The sequence below is a fragment of the Taudactylus pleione genome, unplaced genomic scaffold (assembly GCF_031769625.1).
Source record: "Taudactylus pleione unplaced genomic scaffold, aTauple2 ptg000136l, whole genome shotgun sequence".
NCBI lineage: Eukaryota > Metazoa > Chordata > Amphibia > Anura > Myobatrachidae > Taudactylus > Taudactylus pleione.
The window spans coordinates 121,621-140,542 of NW_028284538.1; the positions used below are offsets into that span (position 1 = coordinate 121,621).

The 18,922-nt window shown below is 45.1% G+C and overlaps 1 protein-coding gene across 2 annotated transcripts in view; it reads left to right on the plus strand.

The window, feature by feature from the left end:
- SSRP1 (structure specific recognition protein 1) overlaps positions 1–18,922 on the plus strand; it is a 43,872-nt gene that overhangs the window by 14,707 nt on the left and 10,243 nt on the right. For both annotated transcript variants that reach the window (XM_088473468.1, XM_088473469.1), the window contains exons 4-8: positions 7,213–7,403; positions 7,943–8,173; positions 9,399–9,502; positions 14,073–14,201; positions 16,076–16,297. In XM_088473468.1, coding sequence (XP_088329594.1) covers positions 7,213–7,403; positions 7,943–8,173; positions 9,399–9,502; positions 14,073–14,201; positions 16,076–16,297 — 877 coding nt within the window. The remainder of the gene's footprint in view (positions 1–7,212; positions 7,404–7,942; positions 8,174–9,398; positions 9,503–14,072; positions 14,202–16,075; positions 16,298–18,922) is intronic.

Sequence of the window (18,922 nt, forward strand, 5' to 3'; positions counted from 1 at the left end):
ACAGTGGGGTATAGACGGTGGGTTGAGTTGAGCCTGGCACTTTAAAAATCTACAAGTGTGACTGGCTCCTCCCCCTCTATGCCCCATCAACCCCAGTTTTTAGAATGTGCCCGAGTAGAGCCGGTGCACAGGGGCTGTCTCCAGCCCTTATATTAATTTTATATAGAAAGAATCAAAATCACAAGAGGACAGGCAGACTGTTAGCTGTGACAGTCTGCCTGCATCGTGGGAGCCGCCAGAGAGGGGACCACACGGCTACTGCAGCCTGTGTCCGGTCACCCTATGGAGGGGAGGCTGCTTTAGGCAGTTAGGAGTCATCAGACTCAGCGGGGCCCGCCACAGCTACCACGGACTTGTGTCCGGGTCCCCGCTCTCCCCTCACTGCCCAGCGCTCTGGCCGCAGCAGCCCGGTGAGTAACACACCTCTCCTGACTAGCAGGAGAGGTGAAAATAACTGCTGGGTCTGAAAACAGCGCGCGGCTGTCAGCCCCCGCTGTCAGTTGCCACGCTGGTGTTGTGATAGAACACCGGCGCTGGCTGTTAGGTAGGCGCGCTCACAGCGGTCCTGCCTCTGCGTGCCGGTGCTTGTGTAAAAGGCACCGGCACGGTTATCACTGGCGGCGGTCGTGCCGCTTGCCCCCGCTGTTAGTGCGGGGACAGAACGTCCCACTGTATAAGTGTATGCCACGCGCATACAAAGCGGCGGCCATTAGGGGAGGAGCTTATGGGTCCCTCCTCCTCTTCCTCCTTCACTGCCTGGGCTAGTTTGGCGCGCTCTGAACGGGAGTGGCGCCTCAGACTGCAGGCACTGAGCGGAGGGGGAGAGGAGCAGATGAGAGCATCTACAGGGGGTCTGTAAATACAGAGGGTGGTTTTAACTACTTTCTGGTCCTATTGATTGCTCCTCCCTTATATGCCTGTCTGCCCCTGTTACTGAGTTGCATTTTCTTGAAATTCTGCTCCTCTTATACTGCTCTGCATGCAATTTGAGTAGCATTATTATTGAAATTCTGCTCCTCCCTTATTGCTCTGTCTGCTCCCATACTTGAGTAGCATTATTATTGTAATTCTGCTTCTCCCTATACTTCTTCTGCATTCCTGAATTGTATGTGGTGCTTGTCTGTGAGTACATGATGACATCCAGGACAGAAAAAACTGCATCACAAAAGCTGTTTGCCTGCACTAAGTGCAGGAAGAAGTTTACCCATGCTCGCTCCGAAGGGTCTTCCCTGTGCGAGACATGTGAAGCAGACAGTGCTAACACGCAGTCTGTCACTCCCTCCTTCATAAATAGTTTGGCCGGGGTCATGGCGGACCTTTCTTCTGAATTAGCCGCTTCCCGTAGGGAACGGGAGTCTGCCAGAGATCTACCTGGCACATCTCACCCTTCTTTTCTAGCAGAACCAGCGTGGGCTCAGAATTTAGTCCGCTCGGTGAATAGCCTTGCTCAAGTGATGGGTTCTGCGTCTAAAGCTCCTGAAGCTACGGTAAGTCGCTCATCTAAAAAGAGGGCTCTTCCGGCGGTTCTCCAGTCGGATGAGGATTCGGCAGCGGATCACTCGTCTCAGGAGGAAGGGGAGATGCTGGACGAATCAGACGTAGAGACTTGCTCACAAGAACCTGAGGCATTGCAAGGTATTGACGCACTCATTCTAGCGGTAAGGGAAGTTCTTAAGATTTCTGGCCAGGAAGCTCCAGAATCGTTAGAAGACTCCTTATTTGCCAGGTCACAGAAGATGGCCGTCACATTCCCTGTTTCTCTCCAGTTGGATGAACAGATGACGGCAGCCTGGCAGAATCCGGACCGTAAATTCCAGATTCCTAAGCGTTTCTTCTCTCTTTACCCATTTCCTGCGGAAAATAGGAAGAGGTGGGAGACCCCGCCACCTGTGGATTCTTCGGTTTCTCGGTTGTCAAAGAAGACCACGTTACCTGTTCCAGGAGCTACTACATTGAAGGAAACCTCAGAGCGGAGATTAGAAACCACTTTGAAATCCATTTATACGGCCGCAGGAGCAGCTTCTCCACCCGGCCTTGGTAGGATCTTGGGTCAACAAGGCTGTGGAAAAGTGGGCGGAACAATTGACTGAGGGTCTTAGATCCAGCACTCCGCGAGCAGATCTGATTACCTTGGCAGAACATATTCAGGAGTCTGCTGTATACTTAGGAGACGCCTCCAGAGATATCGGCCAGGTAGGCGCTAGGATTTCTGCTTCGGCGGTCTCTGCTCGCCGGGCACTTTTGCTTTCGTGCCTGGCAAGCGGATGCGGAGTCAAAAAGAGCAGTGGAAGCTCTTCCTTTCACAGGCGATATTTTATTTGGTCCAGAGCTGGACAAATGGATTTCGCTGGCCACTGGAGGTAAGAGTACTTTTCTACCTTCATCAGCACCTCCTCCGCGTCGCTCGTTTAGGGGACCTTCCTTACGTTCCTTTCGAGCATCGGCAAGATTTCAGGGACGATCGCGAGGTTCGTCTTCAGCGGGGCGAGGAGGCCGTACTAGAGGACGTCAAGCAAATATTGGCCGCCGTCCAGATCCCAAGCCAGCAGACAAGCCTGTGGCATGACGGGCTCCCATCCCATCTCGGAAATCCGAAGGTGGGGGCACGCCTCCAGCGTTTCTCGGAGGTTTGGAGACGGACTTCTCCAGACACTTGGGTTCGAAATCTGGTATCTCAGGGGTACAAGATCGAGTTCGCTTTCACTCCTCCTCGGCGTTATTTTACAACAGGTTTGCCCGTCGATCCCTTGAAGCAACTAATTTTGCGTCAAGCGATCGAGAAACTTTTGCTGGCCGAGGTCCTTGTGGCGGTTCCCACTGCACAAAGGCAACAAGGGTTTTACTCAAACCTTTTTGTGGTTCCGAAACCAGATGGGTCAGTCAGACCCATTCTGAATCTGAAATCATTGAACCAGTATCTTTCATTTCACAGGTTCAAGATGGAATCTCTCCATTCTGTCATTGCAGGACTAGAGGCAGAAGAGTTTCTGGTGTCGATGGATATCAAGGACGCCTATCTGCATGTCCCAATTTGGGTTCCTCACCAGGCTTTCCTCAGATTTGCCATCAGGGAAGCTCATTTCCAGTTTCAGGCCCTGCCATTCGGTCTCTCGTCAGCTCCCAGGGTATTCACCAAAGTGATGGCCGTCATGGTGTCTCACTTGCGCTCTCGGGGGGTGACGATAGTTCCGTACCTAGACGATTTACTCATCAAGGCTCCGACGGCAGAAGTCCTTTTACACCAAGTGTCCCTTACACATCAGATTCTCATTCAACATGGATGGATTGTGAACTTCCAGAAGTCTCAGTTGATGCCGTCCCAGAGACTTCAGTTCCTAGGAATGATTCTAGACACTGTTCTGCTTTGTATATTCTTGCCAAGGGACAAGGCCATAGCCATACAGGAGCTGGTTCGTCTAGTGCTCAGACCCAGGAAAGTATCTGTGCATCTTTGCATCCGTCTCCTGGGGAAAATGGTGGCTTCCTTCGAGGCCATCCAATTCGGCAGATTTCACTCCAGAATATTGCAACTGGATCTTCTGTCTCAGTGGTCCGGGTCCCACCTACAGATGCATCGGCTGGTGCGTCTGTCTCCCCGGACCCGCATATCCTTGCTCTGGTGGCTTCGGACGGAGCATCTGTTAGCGGGTCGCCGCTTCGGAATTTGGAATTGGACCTTGGTCACCACGGACGCCAGCCTCCGCGGATGGGGAGCGGTGGTTCTGGACAATCACTTCCAGGGGCTTTGGTCGCAGCAGGAGTCCCTCTTACCAATCAATGTTCTCGAACTGCGGGCAGTCTACAGAGCTTTGATACAGGCTGCTCCTCTGTTACGAGGACTTCCGGTTCGGATACAATCAGACAACGCCACGGCAGTGGCATACATAAATCGCCAAGGGGGAACCCGCAGTCGGATGGCAATGAGAGAAGCCAGTCGCATCCTTCTGTGGGCAGAAAGACACGTAGAGGTCATTTCAGCAGTGTTTATTCCGGGGGTCGACAACTGGGAAGCGGACTACCTCAGTCGTCAGGATCTTCATCCCGGGGAGTGGTCCCTTCATCCCGAGGTCTTTCATCAACTGGTTTGCAGATGGGGGAAGCCACAGATAGACCTGATGGCATCTCGGATAAATCATCAACTACCCCTTTACTGCTCCAGGACCATGGATCCGGCAGCGGTGGGAGCGGATGCTTTACTGATCCCTTGGCCGTACAGCCTTGTATACCTGTTCCCACCGTTTCCGCTCCTCCCTCGGATTCTCAAGCGGATCAAACGAGAGTCGTCCACCGTCATCCTAGTGGCTCCGGATTGGCCTCGTCGGGTTTGGTACTCCGATCTTTTATTCCTTCTGGCAGACGAACCTTGGCATCTTCCGCTACGATCGGACCTTCTACAACAGGGTCCATGTGTGTACCCGGATTTACGGTGGCTTCGTTTAACGGCGTGGCTATTGAGACCGCCATCCTAAGAAGCCATGGAGTTCCTAGGTCGGTCATTCCTACCATGCTTAGGGCTAGAAAACCGGTAACATCAGCGCATTATCATCGCATTTGGAGGGCTTATATCTCCTGGTGTGAAGGTCGTGGATCCTCCACTTCCTCTTTTCATTTACCACGTCTTCTTCTTTTTCTTCAAAAAGGCCTCGATGCGGGGTTACGCTTGGGATCGCTTAAAGTGCAGATTTCTGCTCTTTCTATTTTTTTCCAGCGTCGCCTAGCTCTGATTCCGGAGGTTCAGACCTTTTTTCAAGGGGTTCTTAGAATTCAGCCCCCCTTTGTGCCACCCACGGCTCCTTGGGACCTGAATCTTGTTTTATCTTTTCTTCAGTCATCCACCTTTGAGCCTTTGCAGGAGGTGGAATTGAAGTATTTGACTTGGAAGATGATCCTTTTATTGGCCCTGGCTTCGGCCAGACGTGTGTCGGAACTTGGAGCCTTGTCCTGCCGTTCCCCTTACTTGATTTTTCACGAAGATCGGGCGGAACTTCGTACCCGGCCTTCCTTTTTGCCCAAGGTGGTCTCGGGTTTTCATCTGAATCAGCCGATTGTAGTGCCAGCGTTGTCGGACTCTTCTGGGGATTCTCACTCCTTGGATGTGGTTCGGGCACTTCGCATTTATGTGTCCCGTACTGAGGGGCTACGTAAATCAGAGGCTCTATTCGTCCTTTATGATGCTAATCGGCGTGGCTGGCCGGCGTCTAAACAAACTTTGGCCAGGTGGATTCGTCTGACTATTCGTCAGGCATATGTTGCTTCTGCTCGACCACCGCCGGTATCCATTTCTGCGCATTCTACGCGCTCTGTGGGTACTTCTTGGGCGGCACGTAGAGGTGTCTCGGCTTCACAGCTTTGTAGGGCAGCGACGTGGTCTTCGGTTCATACTTTTGTACGTTTCTACAGATTTGACAGTTTTGCGGCTTCTGCTTCAAATTTTGGTCGTAGTGTCTTGCAGGGCGTTCAGCACTCTCCCCCCCAGGAGGGTAGCTTTGGGACGTCCCCACTGTCATGAAGCTCCAGTGTCCCCTAGTGGATGAAGGAGAAAACAGGATTTTGGTACTTACCGTTAAATCCATTTCTCCGATTCCACAGGGGACACTGGACGCCCACCCAGTGCTTCTTGCCTGTTCTCAGTTGTTTGTTCTGCTTCAGTTCTGTTGCAGTTTTGTCTGTTTTATTGTGTGACTGTTTATCACTGCAGCCTGCTGTGTTCTTGCAGTGTGTTCTCCTTCTCTGTTCTTCAGTCTGTTCTCCGTCTCCTCTCGGGCTCAGTTCTTTAAAACTGGGGTTGATGGGGCATAGAGGGGGAGGAGCCAGTCACACTTGTAGATTTTTAAAGTGCCAGGCTCAACTCAACCCACCGTCTATACCCCACTGTCATGAAGCTCCAGTGTCCCCTGTGGAATCGGAGAAATGGATTTAACGATAAGTACCAAAATCCTGTTTTTTGTCCATTTTCCGGCGTTTGGGAGAAAATTGCTGATTGTCATTTGTTTTCATTCCAGCCAATCAACTAGTTGGATAGAAAATCTTTACGTGTGTACCCAGCTATATAACTACCTGAGCAAATTGTAGTTCACAACCTCAAATTAAGATTAGATCTATTCAGAGAATTTAAATAAGATGTCACTGTGTAACTCAAATTTTTTCCCCAGATATGGCCATCCTGAAATACATTCAATGTATTAGTTTCTGTTTTTCTTTACATTTGATAATTCTCTAAATCTGGGATTAAACTATAAATTATTTATTTTCCTTAAGGAATAAGTTCAGTATAGTTTAATGACTTGCTCATGATATTGGATTATCTTTAGGGAACTACAGGAATCTTTATAATTTTGTTATGTAGTGAAGCATGGCATCAGCTATTTTATAGTAAACAGAATGTATATTTATGTATAAGGAGGGAGGGTGGGGCATTAAGGACCAATGGACTCTGGTGGGTAGGGGCTGTGCCTCTGGGGATCTATCACCACTAGAGGGTGAAGCGTAGCTCTATTTTACTCTGGTTTCTAGGAAAGGATATTATGGCTGGAGAGTAAATATTAAGTAACATTCTTATTTATGTTTCTTCTCTGTTCCATAAAACTTCAAATGAAAGTTAAAATCCCATAACTGCGATCACAGGGGGTGATTCAGCTTCGGATGGCATTGCAAAGCTGCACGCAGGCTATATATGATGTATGCACACAGGCAGCTTTGCAATTCTGTCTTTGCTAATATGCAAATGCAGCAGGAGGTGTATGATGCCCCCTGCTGCATATGTGATCCCAGCACTGCAACCGAAGTCGCAGGCTGGGATGAGATGGTCGACGGGCCCAGGCCGACAACCAGCTGAGAGCCTCAGCTTACTCAGGCTGGCCGACTTGTGAGGCCAGGAAACTGTCAGTCGATGCAGTTCCTGGCCTTGCCACTCCCAGAAAATGGGGCGGACGCGCAGGCCGACCCCGCACCGCCCCTTAAATGCCTCTGCCTGTCAATCATGCAGCGGCATCAAAGGGGCTGCGTGCAATTATGCGGGACCCGTTCTGCACACTCGCAGATTCCCAATATTCGGGAATCTGCGTTCAGCATTGCACTTGCATACACTGCTGAATCGGCCCCACAGTTCCTAACATTTTTGCCAATTTTCCCCAGTAATCTTTGCTGGAAAATACGTGACGATATTTGGTATTTTGGTTTGCAGTATTATTTTTGGTTTGCTTTGCTTTCTAGGACAGCTGCTCTCATTCGATTTGGGAGATCAGCCGGCGTTTGAGCTCCCTCTCAGTAACGTGTCTCAGTGCACCACTGGGAAGAATGAGGTAACGCTGGAATTTCACCAGAATGACGACTCGGAGGTGTCGCTCATGGAAATACGCTTCTATGTCCCTCCAACACAGGATGATGGAGGGGATGCAGTGGAGGTAATTTCTTGCATTTTACATGTTCGCTTGATTTTTATCCTTGGCCCTTTTAGCATATGTTTCCCTAATGAAGTACCACATTTTGCTGCCTCTCCTGTGATATTCAGATTTTCATTCCAAAGGATATTTACATGATCATATGTTTATTTATAAATGGCAACGAGTTGGTCACTAAATTAGCGCTTCTATATGTGACCCGGGCACTGTCATCGTTTACAGTTCGGTTCACCCTTGTCAGACGCGCCATAAATTAGCTCATTATATATTTGTAATATGTGTAACTAACATTCTGCAGTTTATGTACAAATAGAATATTTTTTTTGCTGGATACAGTGTGTGAACTTTTCTGTGTATTTCTTAACATTACCGGTCTTTCATAAATCTTCAGCCTACCTGACCGCTTGTTCAAACTGTGCTCCTCTCCAATTTAATAACGTGTACTTGGGTTCCCTGTCTGAAGTCACACGTTTGTACTTTTAGGTACTTGCAGATTCTATGCTGATCGATTTGGATTTATATTCTCCTTCTCTTCTCTTAAGGCTTTTGCTCAAAATGTCCTATCTAAGGCCGATGTGATCCAGGCGACAGGTGACGCAGTTTGCATATTCCGTGAGCTGCAATGCCTTACTCCACGTGGTCGTTATGACATTCGCATATACCCCTCCTTCCTACACCTGCACGGGAAAACCTTTGACTATAAAATACCGTACACAACTGTACTGCGTCTCTTCCTGCTGCCGCACAAGGACCAAAGACAGATGTTCTTTGTGGTAAGGAACGTTGGCTTTTCAGTAATGTCACTTCGATTTTCCTATAAAACTAAATATTTCCCTATGCCTCCCTGTTTAATGACCACTATGTTAGAATTTGTTAATCATCACTGCTAGTTCTTGACTGTTGGTTGGGTATCTGTTAAACCAGAGGTTCCCAAACTCCGCCTATACAATACAGGTTTTAAGGATATCCATGCTTGAGCCCAGATGGTTAAATAATTGACTGAGGTACTAATTAAGTCACCTGTGCTCAAACATGGAGATCCTTAAAACCTGGACTGTTATGGCAGTTTGTGAACCACTGTATTAAACTATTCTTGTTTCTTAATGGTCTTAGGGGTAGATGTATCAAAGTTTGGGGAGAGATAACATACCAACCAGTGTCCTACTGCCATTTTATAGGTTTTTTGAAAAATGACAGTTGGGAGCTGATTGGCTGGTCGCCAAGCTTTGATAGACCCCAAACCCCCCCCCCCCACCCCCACCCCCTTACCTGAGTGAGAAGAATCTCTTTTTAGCATAAAGAACATGTGTTGGGAACAACAGTTTTTAAAGTTTCAGTATATAAATCCTAGCTCCATTAGTACAACAAGCGCACACGTGTGTGTGTGTACATTGGTTCTTTCAGCACAGTAGTATGTACAAGATGTTACATTTGTACGGTATGTTACTACACCCTGTGTGCCAACATTGGTTTGTTACAGATATTGTAAACTGCATTTAGGTCCAACTTAATAGTTAAAAGTGTATATTTACAGCTTTTCCTTCTTTAGAATGTCACATAATACACAAGTCACTCCAATGTCCAGGGAGACACTGTTTACACATTTAAGAGCGTATTACCCAATAAGTCTGGCGTTATTTTTTTATTTTGTAATAACTTAATGCTTATTTTTTTTGTTGTATGTACTAGTTAATAGAAAAAAATGATTACCAGTTTCCTTTTTGGCTGATGATTTTTCCTTAAGTGCATGCTCTTCAGTCTTGGGCATTTTGCAAAGAAATCCTGAGGCTTTACACCTATTGTAGAATTACGAGGATGCCTGTAAGCGTGTCATGCTGGGTTTTCTGGTTTCAAAGTAGTAAGAGATACCTGGTATCCGGATATCTTCACTGGATGTTTTGTTTGTTTTTTTGAAATGCATACAATTAGGAGACAAAACAATATGTGAAAGTTACTGTAAAATTCTGACACTGAGACCTTCTTTTTTTAATATTACAGATCAGTCTGGATCCTCCAATTAAGCAGGGGCAAACCCGTTATCACTTCTTAATCCTGCTTTTCTCAAAAGATGAGGACATCACATTGACCCTCAACATGAGCGAGTGAGTGGCTACTGCTTATTTATCAGGTTCTGAGCTGCTAATGGTAATCTCAGATATACATGTATACATTCCCATTTCTTGTCAGAACCTGAGATTACTTACATGTGCTGTGCTGCTGCGTGTGCTGGCTGTTCTGCTATCAGCTTACAGTAGATGTCTGCTGTGTATTGGTAAAGTGTTCCCTTTATGGTCACAACTTTATTTGCTAAGATCCTATTATACCTATGTCTGCAGTGGATGGAGTTGAATATACTGGAACGAGGGAACTGATATATTTCTTTAATGCTCTATAATAAATGTAGTCTGTCTGGCAGTAGAAGACTTTGGTCTAAGTCAAAAGACTTCCTATGGGATGTAGTCAGGATGCTGACTGTCACAATACCGACAGCTGCTTCCCAAACGGTCTCAATCCTGACAGGGTTAGGCTGCGGGAGGGTTGATTAGGAGGACGGTTAGGGTAAGGGTTAAATTTCTTGCCAAAATCTATCAAGATGCCGCTGTCGGGATTCTGACTGTTAGCACCCTGACCGTCTGGATCCCGTAACCAACCCTTTAGCTATCTCATAAAAATTCTTTAACACGGTTTGACAAATTTTTCGAAAATCTAGGTGCCCGGATGAAAGTGTAGGAGCCAGACCACCCCCCACCCCCCCTCAAAAAAAAAAAAATTACAGGAGTGATTGAGGAGCACAGCTCTGTGGTGTTATGCCATGGTTATACACACTATACTAGACCACAAAATGGTCGCAGTAGAATGGATACAGTAAAATGGAGGCCCCCCTGACTGCTCTGCACAGCTCCCCTGCTCCACCCCCCACCCTTAAGTAATAACGGACCACATCTCACATAAAATAATGGTGCCAGGATGTACAACAAAACCCCACTCCCCTCTTGGTCACACCACTATCCCTCTGAAGCCGCTCCACAATCCCTGGCCACGCATAGACCCTATTACCGGAGAGAGCTCTATGCAGCCGGAGACAGTAGACAGCCGGGACGTACAGGAGGATCAGCGTAGACTGGGACAGACAACAGGGATCAGAGCAGGCCAGGATGGAGAGGAGTTGTCAGCGCAGGCCGGGACGGACACAGGCACAGCAGTCACCGCAGGCGACACTCTGCACATGCACTCCTGTGCATGATATGAACGCCACAATACTATAGGCACGAATCTCCGCAAGAGCTGATGAGGATCTGCTTCCTCCCTCATTGCAAATCTAGTAGCCATGGTGACCTGGCCCCCGGGATTTGTCGAGCACTGCTTTAACATGTAATGATCATCAATTATTTAATTAAAATGACCAAATTTGTGGTTGTCTCGTCATTAGACTCTTCTGCTTTCATATGTTCACTGCAGTTTTGGGAACTAAACGCCTAGTACTAGAAGGCTGCTTAAATGATCCCCTATCAGCTAATGCAAACCTGGCAGGATTTGCACTGTAATATACCTGCTCTCCTTTGTAGTAGTACTAATAATATAGTTGGCTTGGTCTGCTTGTGAATTCAGTGTGAGTATGTGTAATATTGCCCAAAGATTAACATTTGTTTACTAGCCACTCATTAGTCTGTCAATATATTATTACATGCATATGACTTGCTTATGTATGTAGGTTTGTATTATATTTTCTATATTTAACAGCAGTTAAAACCAAATTTTGAATTTATGCTGCATTAATATTTTGCAAATTTTATACGTAATTTGACGCATATTCGTTAAAAATGTGGGTGTCATTTGAAGTTTTCCTTGAGGTGAGCGAAGGACCTAGCCCTGAGCTTTGTGGCACTGTAGCTGATAGAGAGAATGGAGGTGATCCAGAAAAACAAACACTAATGGTGTGTACACACTGGGCGATTAAAGTGGACGACTTAACGATATCGTTATCGTTCAGTCGTCCACTTTATCGTCCATTTTTAACACAAAAACGATGAACAATAACGGCGACGCGCGTTCCCGCGGGTCGTTTGTCATCATCGTTCATCGGGTTAACATGCAGGCCAACCTGACTATGTCGTCAGATTGCTGCATATTATGGAATGGGGGAGAGAGCCCGGCGCTGAATGATATCGTTAATTATATCATTCAGCGGGTGTGCTCAATGTCATGAACGACATTGAGCACACCCTGCCAGGGACACACTAAACGATATCGCTCATGGAGCATATCGTCTAGTGTGTACGCACCATTAAGGTGTTGATAGATGAGAACCAGGATAGTGTCCTGAAGACCTAGGGAATTTTAACGTTTGTATGAGAAGTGTGTCAAATGCAAAAAAATTATCAGTAATGGCTTTTAGATTTAACAGTGGTCAAATCATTGACCCTTAAGGTGCATACACACGGGACGATATGTACCACCAACGACTTGAAAGATCTCTTTCAGTGAGTCATCCTGCCACATCTCATGCAAAGTTGACAATATCGTCCAGATTGGCCTGCATGTACGGATGATCATAGATATCGTTTTCGTTAATGCGGAAACTCACATCGTTGGTCGTTCACTGAATAATAGTGAAGATATATCGTTGAGCGTTATCGTTCATATCGTAACGATATATATCTGTCCGTGTGTACGCAGCTTTAGTCAGTGCAGCCTCTGGAGTGTTGGAAATAAAAGCCTGACTGAAGTTTCCAGTATGCCGGGGGGGGTGAGTTTAGGAGCCTCCTAAGAAGCATAGAAAGGAGCCAAGATTTTGATTTGGGATGTGCTTGAATCATGATGGAAATTAACCGTAGAGAGAGTTTTCATTATTGTAGTTAAGGTTAGATGAGCACAAAAGACAGGGACCAACTGACTTATTATGGTCTACGATCAAAAGGAAATGTAGTAGAGTGTCAAGGTAAAAGATTAGATATTTTATCTTCATTTGTGGAATCACATGAAGAGAAGGTGCAGGGAAGGAATTGCGCAGGTTGTTAGTTAAGGTAGAACAAGCTCCTGGTAACTGATAGTTGAATGGTTAAATATGAGATGGTTGAGAAGATATTTAAATGTCTTTTGGAGCTAGAAGCCTGAGTATAGATTAGCGTTTCTAAATTTTCTAGCGTTATATGTTTCAAAATCATTAGAGGTATTCGATTTATGTCAATCACGTTCTACTTTGCGACTGCATTTTTGAAGATGTCATGTTAACTTAGTATGCTATGACACTGTAATCAACTTGGGCAAGACTAAGGTTTGGTCAAGATGTGGTACATCCAAATCGTTCATGTTTCTGCAGATATGAGGATGTTTAGTAGAGTTAAACAGCAGATAAGATAAAGTAATGGAACAGAGCTTGCAGGTGATATGGTGAGCGCGGGAAAGGAGTGTTAAGGAGATCAGAAACTGAGCATAATAGAGAATACAAGATGAAGGCATTGGCCGTCCTGATGACACTAGTTTAGTTGGATCTCTGCTCACACCTCAGGAGGGTGCGAAAAGAAATCCTCTAGTCGCGGCTTAACAGCGTGGCCAATTGAATAGAGCCGGGAACTCCTTCCTAGCACTGTTCATTGCTTTTCATTGACTTGCCCCCCGATGAGTTTTAATGAGAAAGTAGTGAGGAAGGTAACACTATGGATATAGGGAGAGTGACTCACAAGACCTAAGCACCACTATTGACTCACAAGACCTAAGCACCACTATTGACTCACAAGACCTAAGCACCACTATTGTCTCACAAGACCTAAGCACCACTATTGTCTCACAAGACCTAAGCACCACTATTGTCTCACAAGACCTAAGCACCACTATTGTCTCACAAGACCTAAGCACCAATATTGTCTCACAAGACCTAAGCACCAATATTGTCTCACAAGACCTAAGCACCAATATTGTCTCACAAGACCTAAGCACCAATATTGTCTCACAAGACCTAAGCACCAATATTGTCTCACAAGACCTAAGCACCAAAATTGTCTCACAAGACCTAAGCACCAAAATTGTCTCACAAGACCTAAGCACCAAAATTGTCTCACAAGACCTTAGCACCAATATTGTCTCACAAGACCTTAGCACCAATATTGTCTCACAAGACCTAAGCACCAATATTGTCTCACAAGACCTAAGCACCAAAATTGTCTCACAAGACCTAAGCACCAAAATTGTCTCACAAGACCTAAGCACCAAAATTGTCTCACAAGACCTAAGCACCAATATTGTCTCACAAGACCTTAGCACCAATATTGTCTCACAAGACCTTAGCACCAATATTGTCTCACAAGACCTAAGCACCAATATTGTCTCACAAGACCTAAGCACCAATATTGACTCACAAGACCTAAGCACCAATATTGACTCACAAGACCTAAGCACCAATATTGACTTTGCGAGCCCATCTTCCTTTAAATTACAAAAATGAATTGTCAGTTTATCAAATACAGGAAAATGGCCTTTTGTAAGCTGGTATCCCATTTCATAGTGTGCTATGCGCCATTGAAATGTGTATTTTGCTGTCTGGAATTGGCATGAGTATGTGTATGAGGGGGTGTAAACCCTGTGTGCCCATGTCTGCTAACTTTGGAAAGCGTTCTGGTCTCTTCCGGTTGTGAAAGTTTTCTTTAATGAAGGACTTTGTTTTCTGTTTCTCAGAGAAGAGGTTGAAAAGCGTTTTGAAGGAAAACTGAAGAAGGACATGTCGGGCTGTCTATATGAGATGGTTAGTCGTGTCATGAAGGCGCTTGTAAACCGCAAGATCACAGTGCCCGGGAATTTCCAAGGGTGAGAGATTGATAAAGTGGCATGAAAAAGTGTTCAGAGTAATGTTGGTGAGGTACAGCATTGTCCGTAATATGGATGGGCATCAAATGCCCTCAGCATGCTGTACTCTAGCTACATGCCTGCATAATCCATATAAATACTGTGCACACAGACCTGGCCGTCAGAAAGGCCAACAGGGTATTATTTGAAAACAAATGTTATTAAACTATTTTGAGATTTAAATGATCACTAAACATTTTATTTATTTATTTTATTTATTAACAGTTTCTTATATAGCGCAGCATATTCCGTTGCGCTTTACAATTGACATTTTTTGAACTGAAGCCATTATACATAGTTAAGTCTGAATCTGATAATAGTACTGCAGTTCTGTCAAAATGTATATTTCGATTATGACCCCGACCCCCCCCTCTTTTTTCATGTGTAACTGAAGTGACCTGAAATCATTAGGTCCGTGTAGTAATATGGTCTGATGCAGGTCAAATTGCTGGTTTTGAAGTAAAATAAGCTCCTTTAAAATAACTCCTTTCCTTTACATGAATCTACGTATTGAATTTCCAAAGATAAAGGGCCATATTCAATTAGCGGCGAAAACGGTACTTTTTTTCGCCATTGGTCGAAATTGCCTGTTTTCACCAATAAAAAGGCGAAAACTGCAGAAAGCGAAAAAAAAACTGGAGAAAGTTTCTCCATCCCAGACCAGGAGATAAAAAAATGCAAAATCCCTATTTTTGGCTAAAAATGTGGGTATTTCTTTCAGAACCCTTTGGACACCTCCCCCCCTGTAATGATAAATGACCGAGGAAAAAACTCGTAAGTTGCGTACTTGCGTTGAAAATGTTTTTTACGTATTTGGTAAGATTTTTCGGAGGGGGCTATGCATCAAGTGTTTTAAACATTGCACGCGGTAGCAGTAGGCGTTTTTTTACCGGTTTTTAAAATTGCGTTTTTACGACACGAAAATAGACTTGCACCCATTTTAACATACCCCCAATTTACGTGGAACAATAATTTCCTGGGAAAAAATAGCTTTCTATCCTTTTCAACAATTTTTTATTTCCTCCCAAAGTCTGTGCAGTCGTTTGTACACAACTTATGAATTATTTTTTTCCGGTAATTTATCATTAGGAAGGGTGTCCAAAGGGTTCTGAAAGAAATCCCCACATTTTTAGCCAAAAATAGGGACTTTGCATTTCTTTTCTCCAGTTTTTTTTTTTTTTGCCTATTGCCATTTTCGACGGTTTTTTGGCAAAAATGTTGCCGTCTTTTGGCGGAAAAAAGTCAGTTTTTGCCACTAATTGAATACGGCCCAAAGTCTGCAATACTATACACTCTGTTGGCCACTGATTAAAAAAAACAATAGAAATAAACTGAGTTGATTAGTATATAGTAACAACTGAGATTAACAGCATTGGGGCGCGGGAAGGGGGGCTGGTAGGGGAGGTGTGAGGGGTCTAGGTCCATATACATTGTCTGGAAAAATATATGAAGAGACGAGTGGTTCCGTAGTCTGACAATATAAATAGGGCAATAGCCCAGCTGAGGTACAGATTGGTTATTCATTCCATTTTATATTTGTTTCTTTTGCAATAGTATGAGCCATATCCAATGGTTCACTAATTTGCATCTTTTACTGAATATGTTTGCAAAAACTCCTATCTAGAACCCATATTCATAGGCATTAACTACAAACTTCAAATCCTTGAGCACCCAGTCACTTTAGTAGGCAGGCAAACAGTTACATTGTACTCTTATATTAATGTAGAACCAACCTTGGTTCTTATGAGCAGCACAGTTGGAGACTTGCATCTGCTTACACTTTGTGTCTTTACAGTCCTGCATGTTGTGATTATGTAACCTTGCTTCCTATGCAGACACTCTGGAGCGCAGTGCATCACATGCTCTTACAAAGCCAGCTCAGGACTGCTGTATCCTCTGGAGCGTGGCTTCATATATGTCCATAAACCACCTGTCCACATCCGCTTTGATGAAGTCAACTGCGTCAACTTTGCACGTGGCACCACAACAACGCGTTCCTTTGACTTTGAAATCGAGACAAAACAAGGCTCACAGTATACGTTCAGCAGCATTGAAAGGTTAGTTATGGTTAGTTATGTACTGGTCTCTTAGGTTAAAGTTGGCGAGTACTGGGATGCTAAGTTTAGGCAATAGGTAAAAATGAATTACTAATCCTACACATAACGCACAACACATAACATAGCGTATGTAGGTGTTGGCAAGTTTGTCTTTATCATTTGTTCATGGTTGCAGCTGACAAATAATACCGCTTTTACACCAAAGTCCCAGGTCTGACCCGGGATTTGGAACACTTTTCCATCCTAGGTTAGACCCGCGCGGGTCGGCACTGACCCGGCGCAGGTGAGCAGTGCTTCTTCCCCCTCCCTACTCCTCCGCAACTCTCTTATCTCACACCGCAGTGGTCCGGAGGCAGGGAGGGTGGGTGGGGTGCGCTGCAGTGGACGCTTGGAGATGCTGTCCTCTCCAAGCTCCACAAAAGCCGGCCAATCGAGCGGCATGTCCCAAGTTGCTCCGTTTACACTGCAGGCCGACACTGGAACCACTCATGCTCAACCCTGCAAGCTAGCTGGGTTGGATCCCCGGGTCACTGGACCCGGGTTGATCAGTTTACACCAACAAAAATCCCGGGTTGATGCTCGTTCACGTGCATCAACTCAGGATTTTTAAGTCCGTGTAAAAGGGGTATAAGTGTCGTTAGGTAAGTGGATAGATAAGACAGAAAGCACATTATCAGGAGTTACCACCTGATAAGGTAAAGGCTTTCTATACTTACAGTAATGTGAAATTGGTGGATATATGTATAATTCTCCTAGTCTAGGAATATATTTAATATAATATATGATTTAATATAGTAATTTGTCACTAAAAATGTTAGTGACGACCATTGACCCATTTGAATGAGGTCTAGCATATTGTTTTCTGCAGTTTTTCTTATTCTCTGACTTTTATGCTGAATTCTTGCTAGTTTTGAGGTTGTGATGCTCTTTCCCAGCTAAGAGACTATGGTCAACCCAATTCCACTTGCTTGGTTGAGATTGTAGTTCTAATAGCAATAAGGATTGTGTACTCACTCTCCAGTGTCCCTTAGGAGACTGAGTAGGTAATTTTGCTAAGGATTCAGATGAGTCTCCTGCAATGCTGTGAGTGGGTGGGAGGCAACTTGCTTCTACCAAACAGAGGAACTTTCCCTTGCTTCAGAAGAAAATGTCCAGTTTCCTGGAAGAAAGAGAGCCAGAACTCTGACCCTGAATTCTCCTTTTCTTCCTCCACATGGATTCCGGCTGTAGGAGGCTTAGTGGGCTTTATCAGTTGTCACGTTTCTAATGATGTCCATTAGATTCAGTTTGGATATTTGGGATTGAGTTGAGCTATTTAATGATTACCTTTTCAATTTAGTTTTTTTGATGGAAGACATCTGTGGATTGAATTCAGTACAGGCCTATGTGCTTTCTCCTTCAGCTGTAGGTAGATATAGACGCTGGCATATGTTTCACCTGCAGGTGGCACTGATAGGACTACTACGACCTATACTCCTCAACCCAAGCTCTTCTATGATTTATTTAATTTTTCTCGGTCCTGCATAGGAGGTGAATACAGGGCTTTTGGCAGGGCTTTTTGCCAGCTTCTATAGTAGGAGCTTATCTGAACCACCAGCCATAAGGAAAGACTCTCATACTACAGTGGGTAGTGTTTAGTTCTTGAACACCATGCAAGTAGTACCTCCATCCTGAGGTGTTTTATGACATTGTGCTGATCTGGAAGTCTTGGGTTATAGAGTTACTGCTCTTATGTCACCCTGTTTTATGTTTCTTTATCCAGTTTGTTCACCTGTTCTCCTTGACTCTGGTTGATACATGGATTTCTTCCTCTTGGGGCAGAGCTTCTATCTCATGGTCCCTTTATTCCACAAGTCTTGGCAGAACTTAATGTAATATCTTGAAGCTGAAGTGAAAGGGCCTGGCTGACCCATTGCTGCATGCAATGAATCCGTCTTTTGTGTATCATAGGAAAACCCTTTCTGGGTGGTACGAAGAATAGGGTGCTCTGATCTTATTCCCCGCTGCAGGGTTTTTCAAGATTCCGCCTGAAATTGGATATGCCCCATAAAGGTTTATCCTGGTTAAGGATAAAGTGTATAAAATTTTGGGCCCTTAATTTCTTATTGGTACAGGAGGTTGAGAAAGTAGTCAATTTGGTTTCTGAGAATTAAGGAAGAAAGGGACCAACCAATAGTGTGGAAAGGATATCGTGAGTAGTTAGCGTTGATGAAGTTGGTGGGAGCACATTTATTATGGTGAGGAGATGAGCTTGAAGTGCACATCTAGGGCCTGATTCTGAGTCTGTCACAGCGGCGCCTGTGTCTTTTGCTGGTCGCACATCTGCGACTTTATACACATACACAAGCCCTTCCCTGGTGAGAGAGAGCGCGTGAATGTGCAAAGACTGGGACGCCCACTTTGCATCTTTAGGTGCTCAAATACAGCTTGGTGTGTCCTTAGTCACCATCATCGGTTGCACCATCCCTATGGTATGTGCATATTTTCCGTCGGAGTGTGGCCTCCTATGTGAGCGAATTAAGCGTCTGTGTACGCAACTATTTCAGCATGACTCCCATAACACTCCCATAAGAGAGACCATCTCTGTGCGTCTGATTAGCCAGCCCCGTCACTGCCCAGGAATGC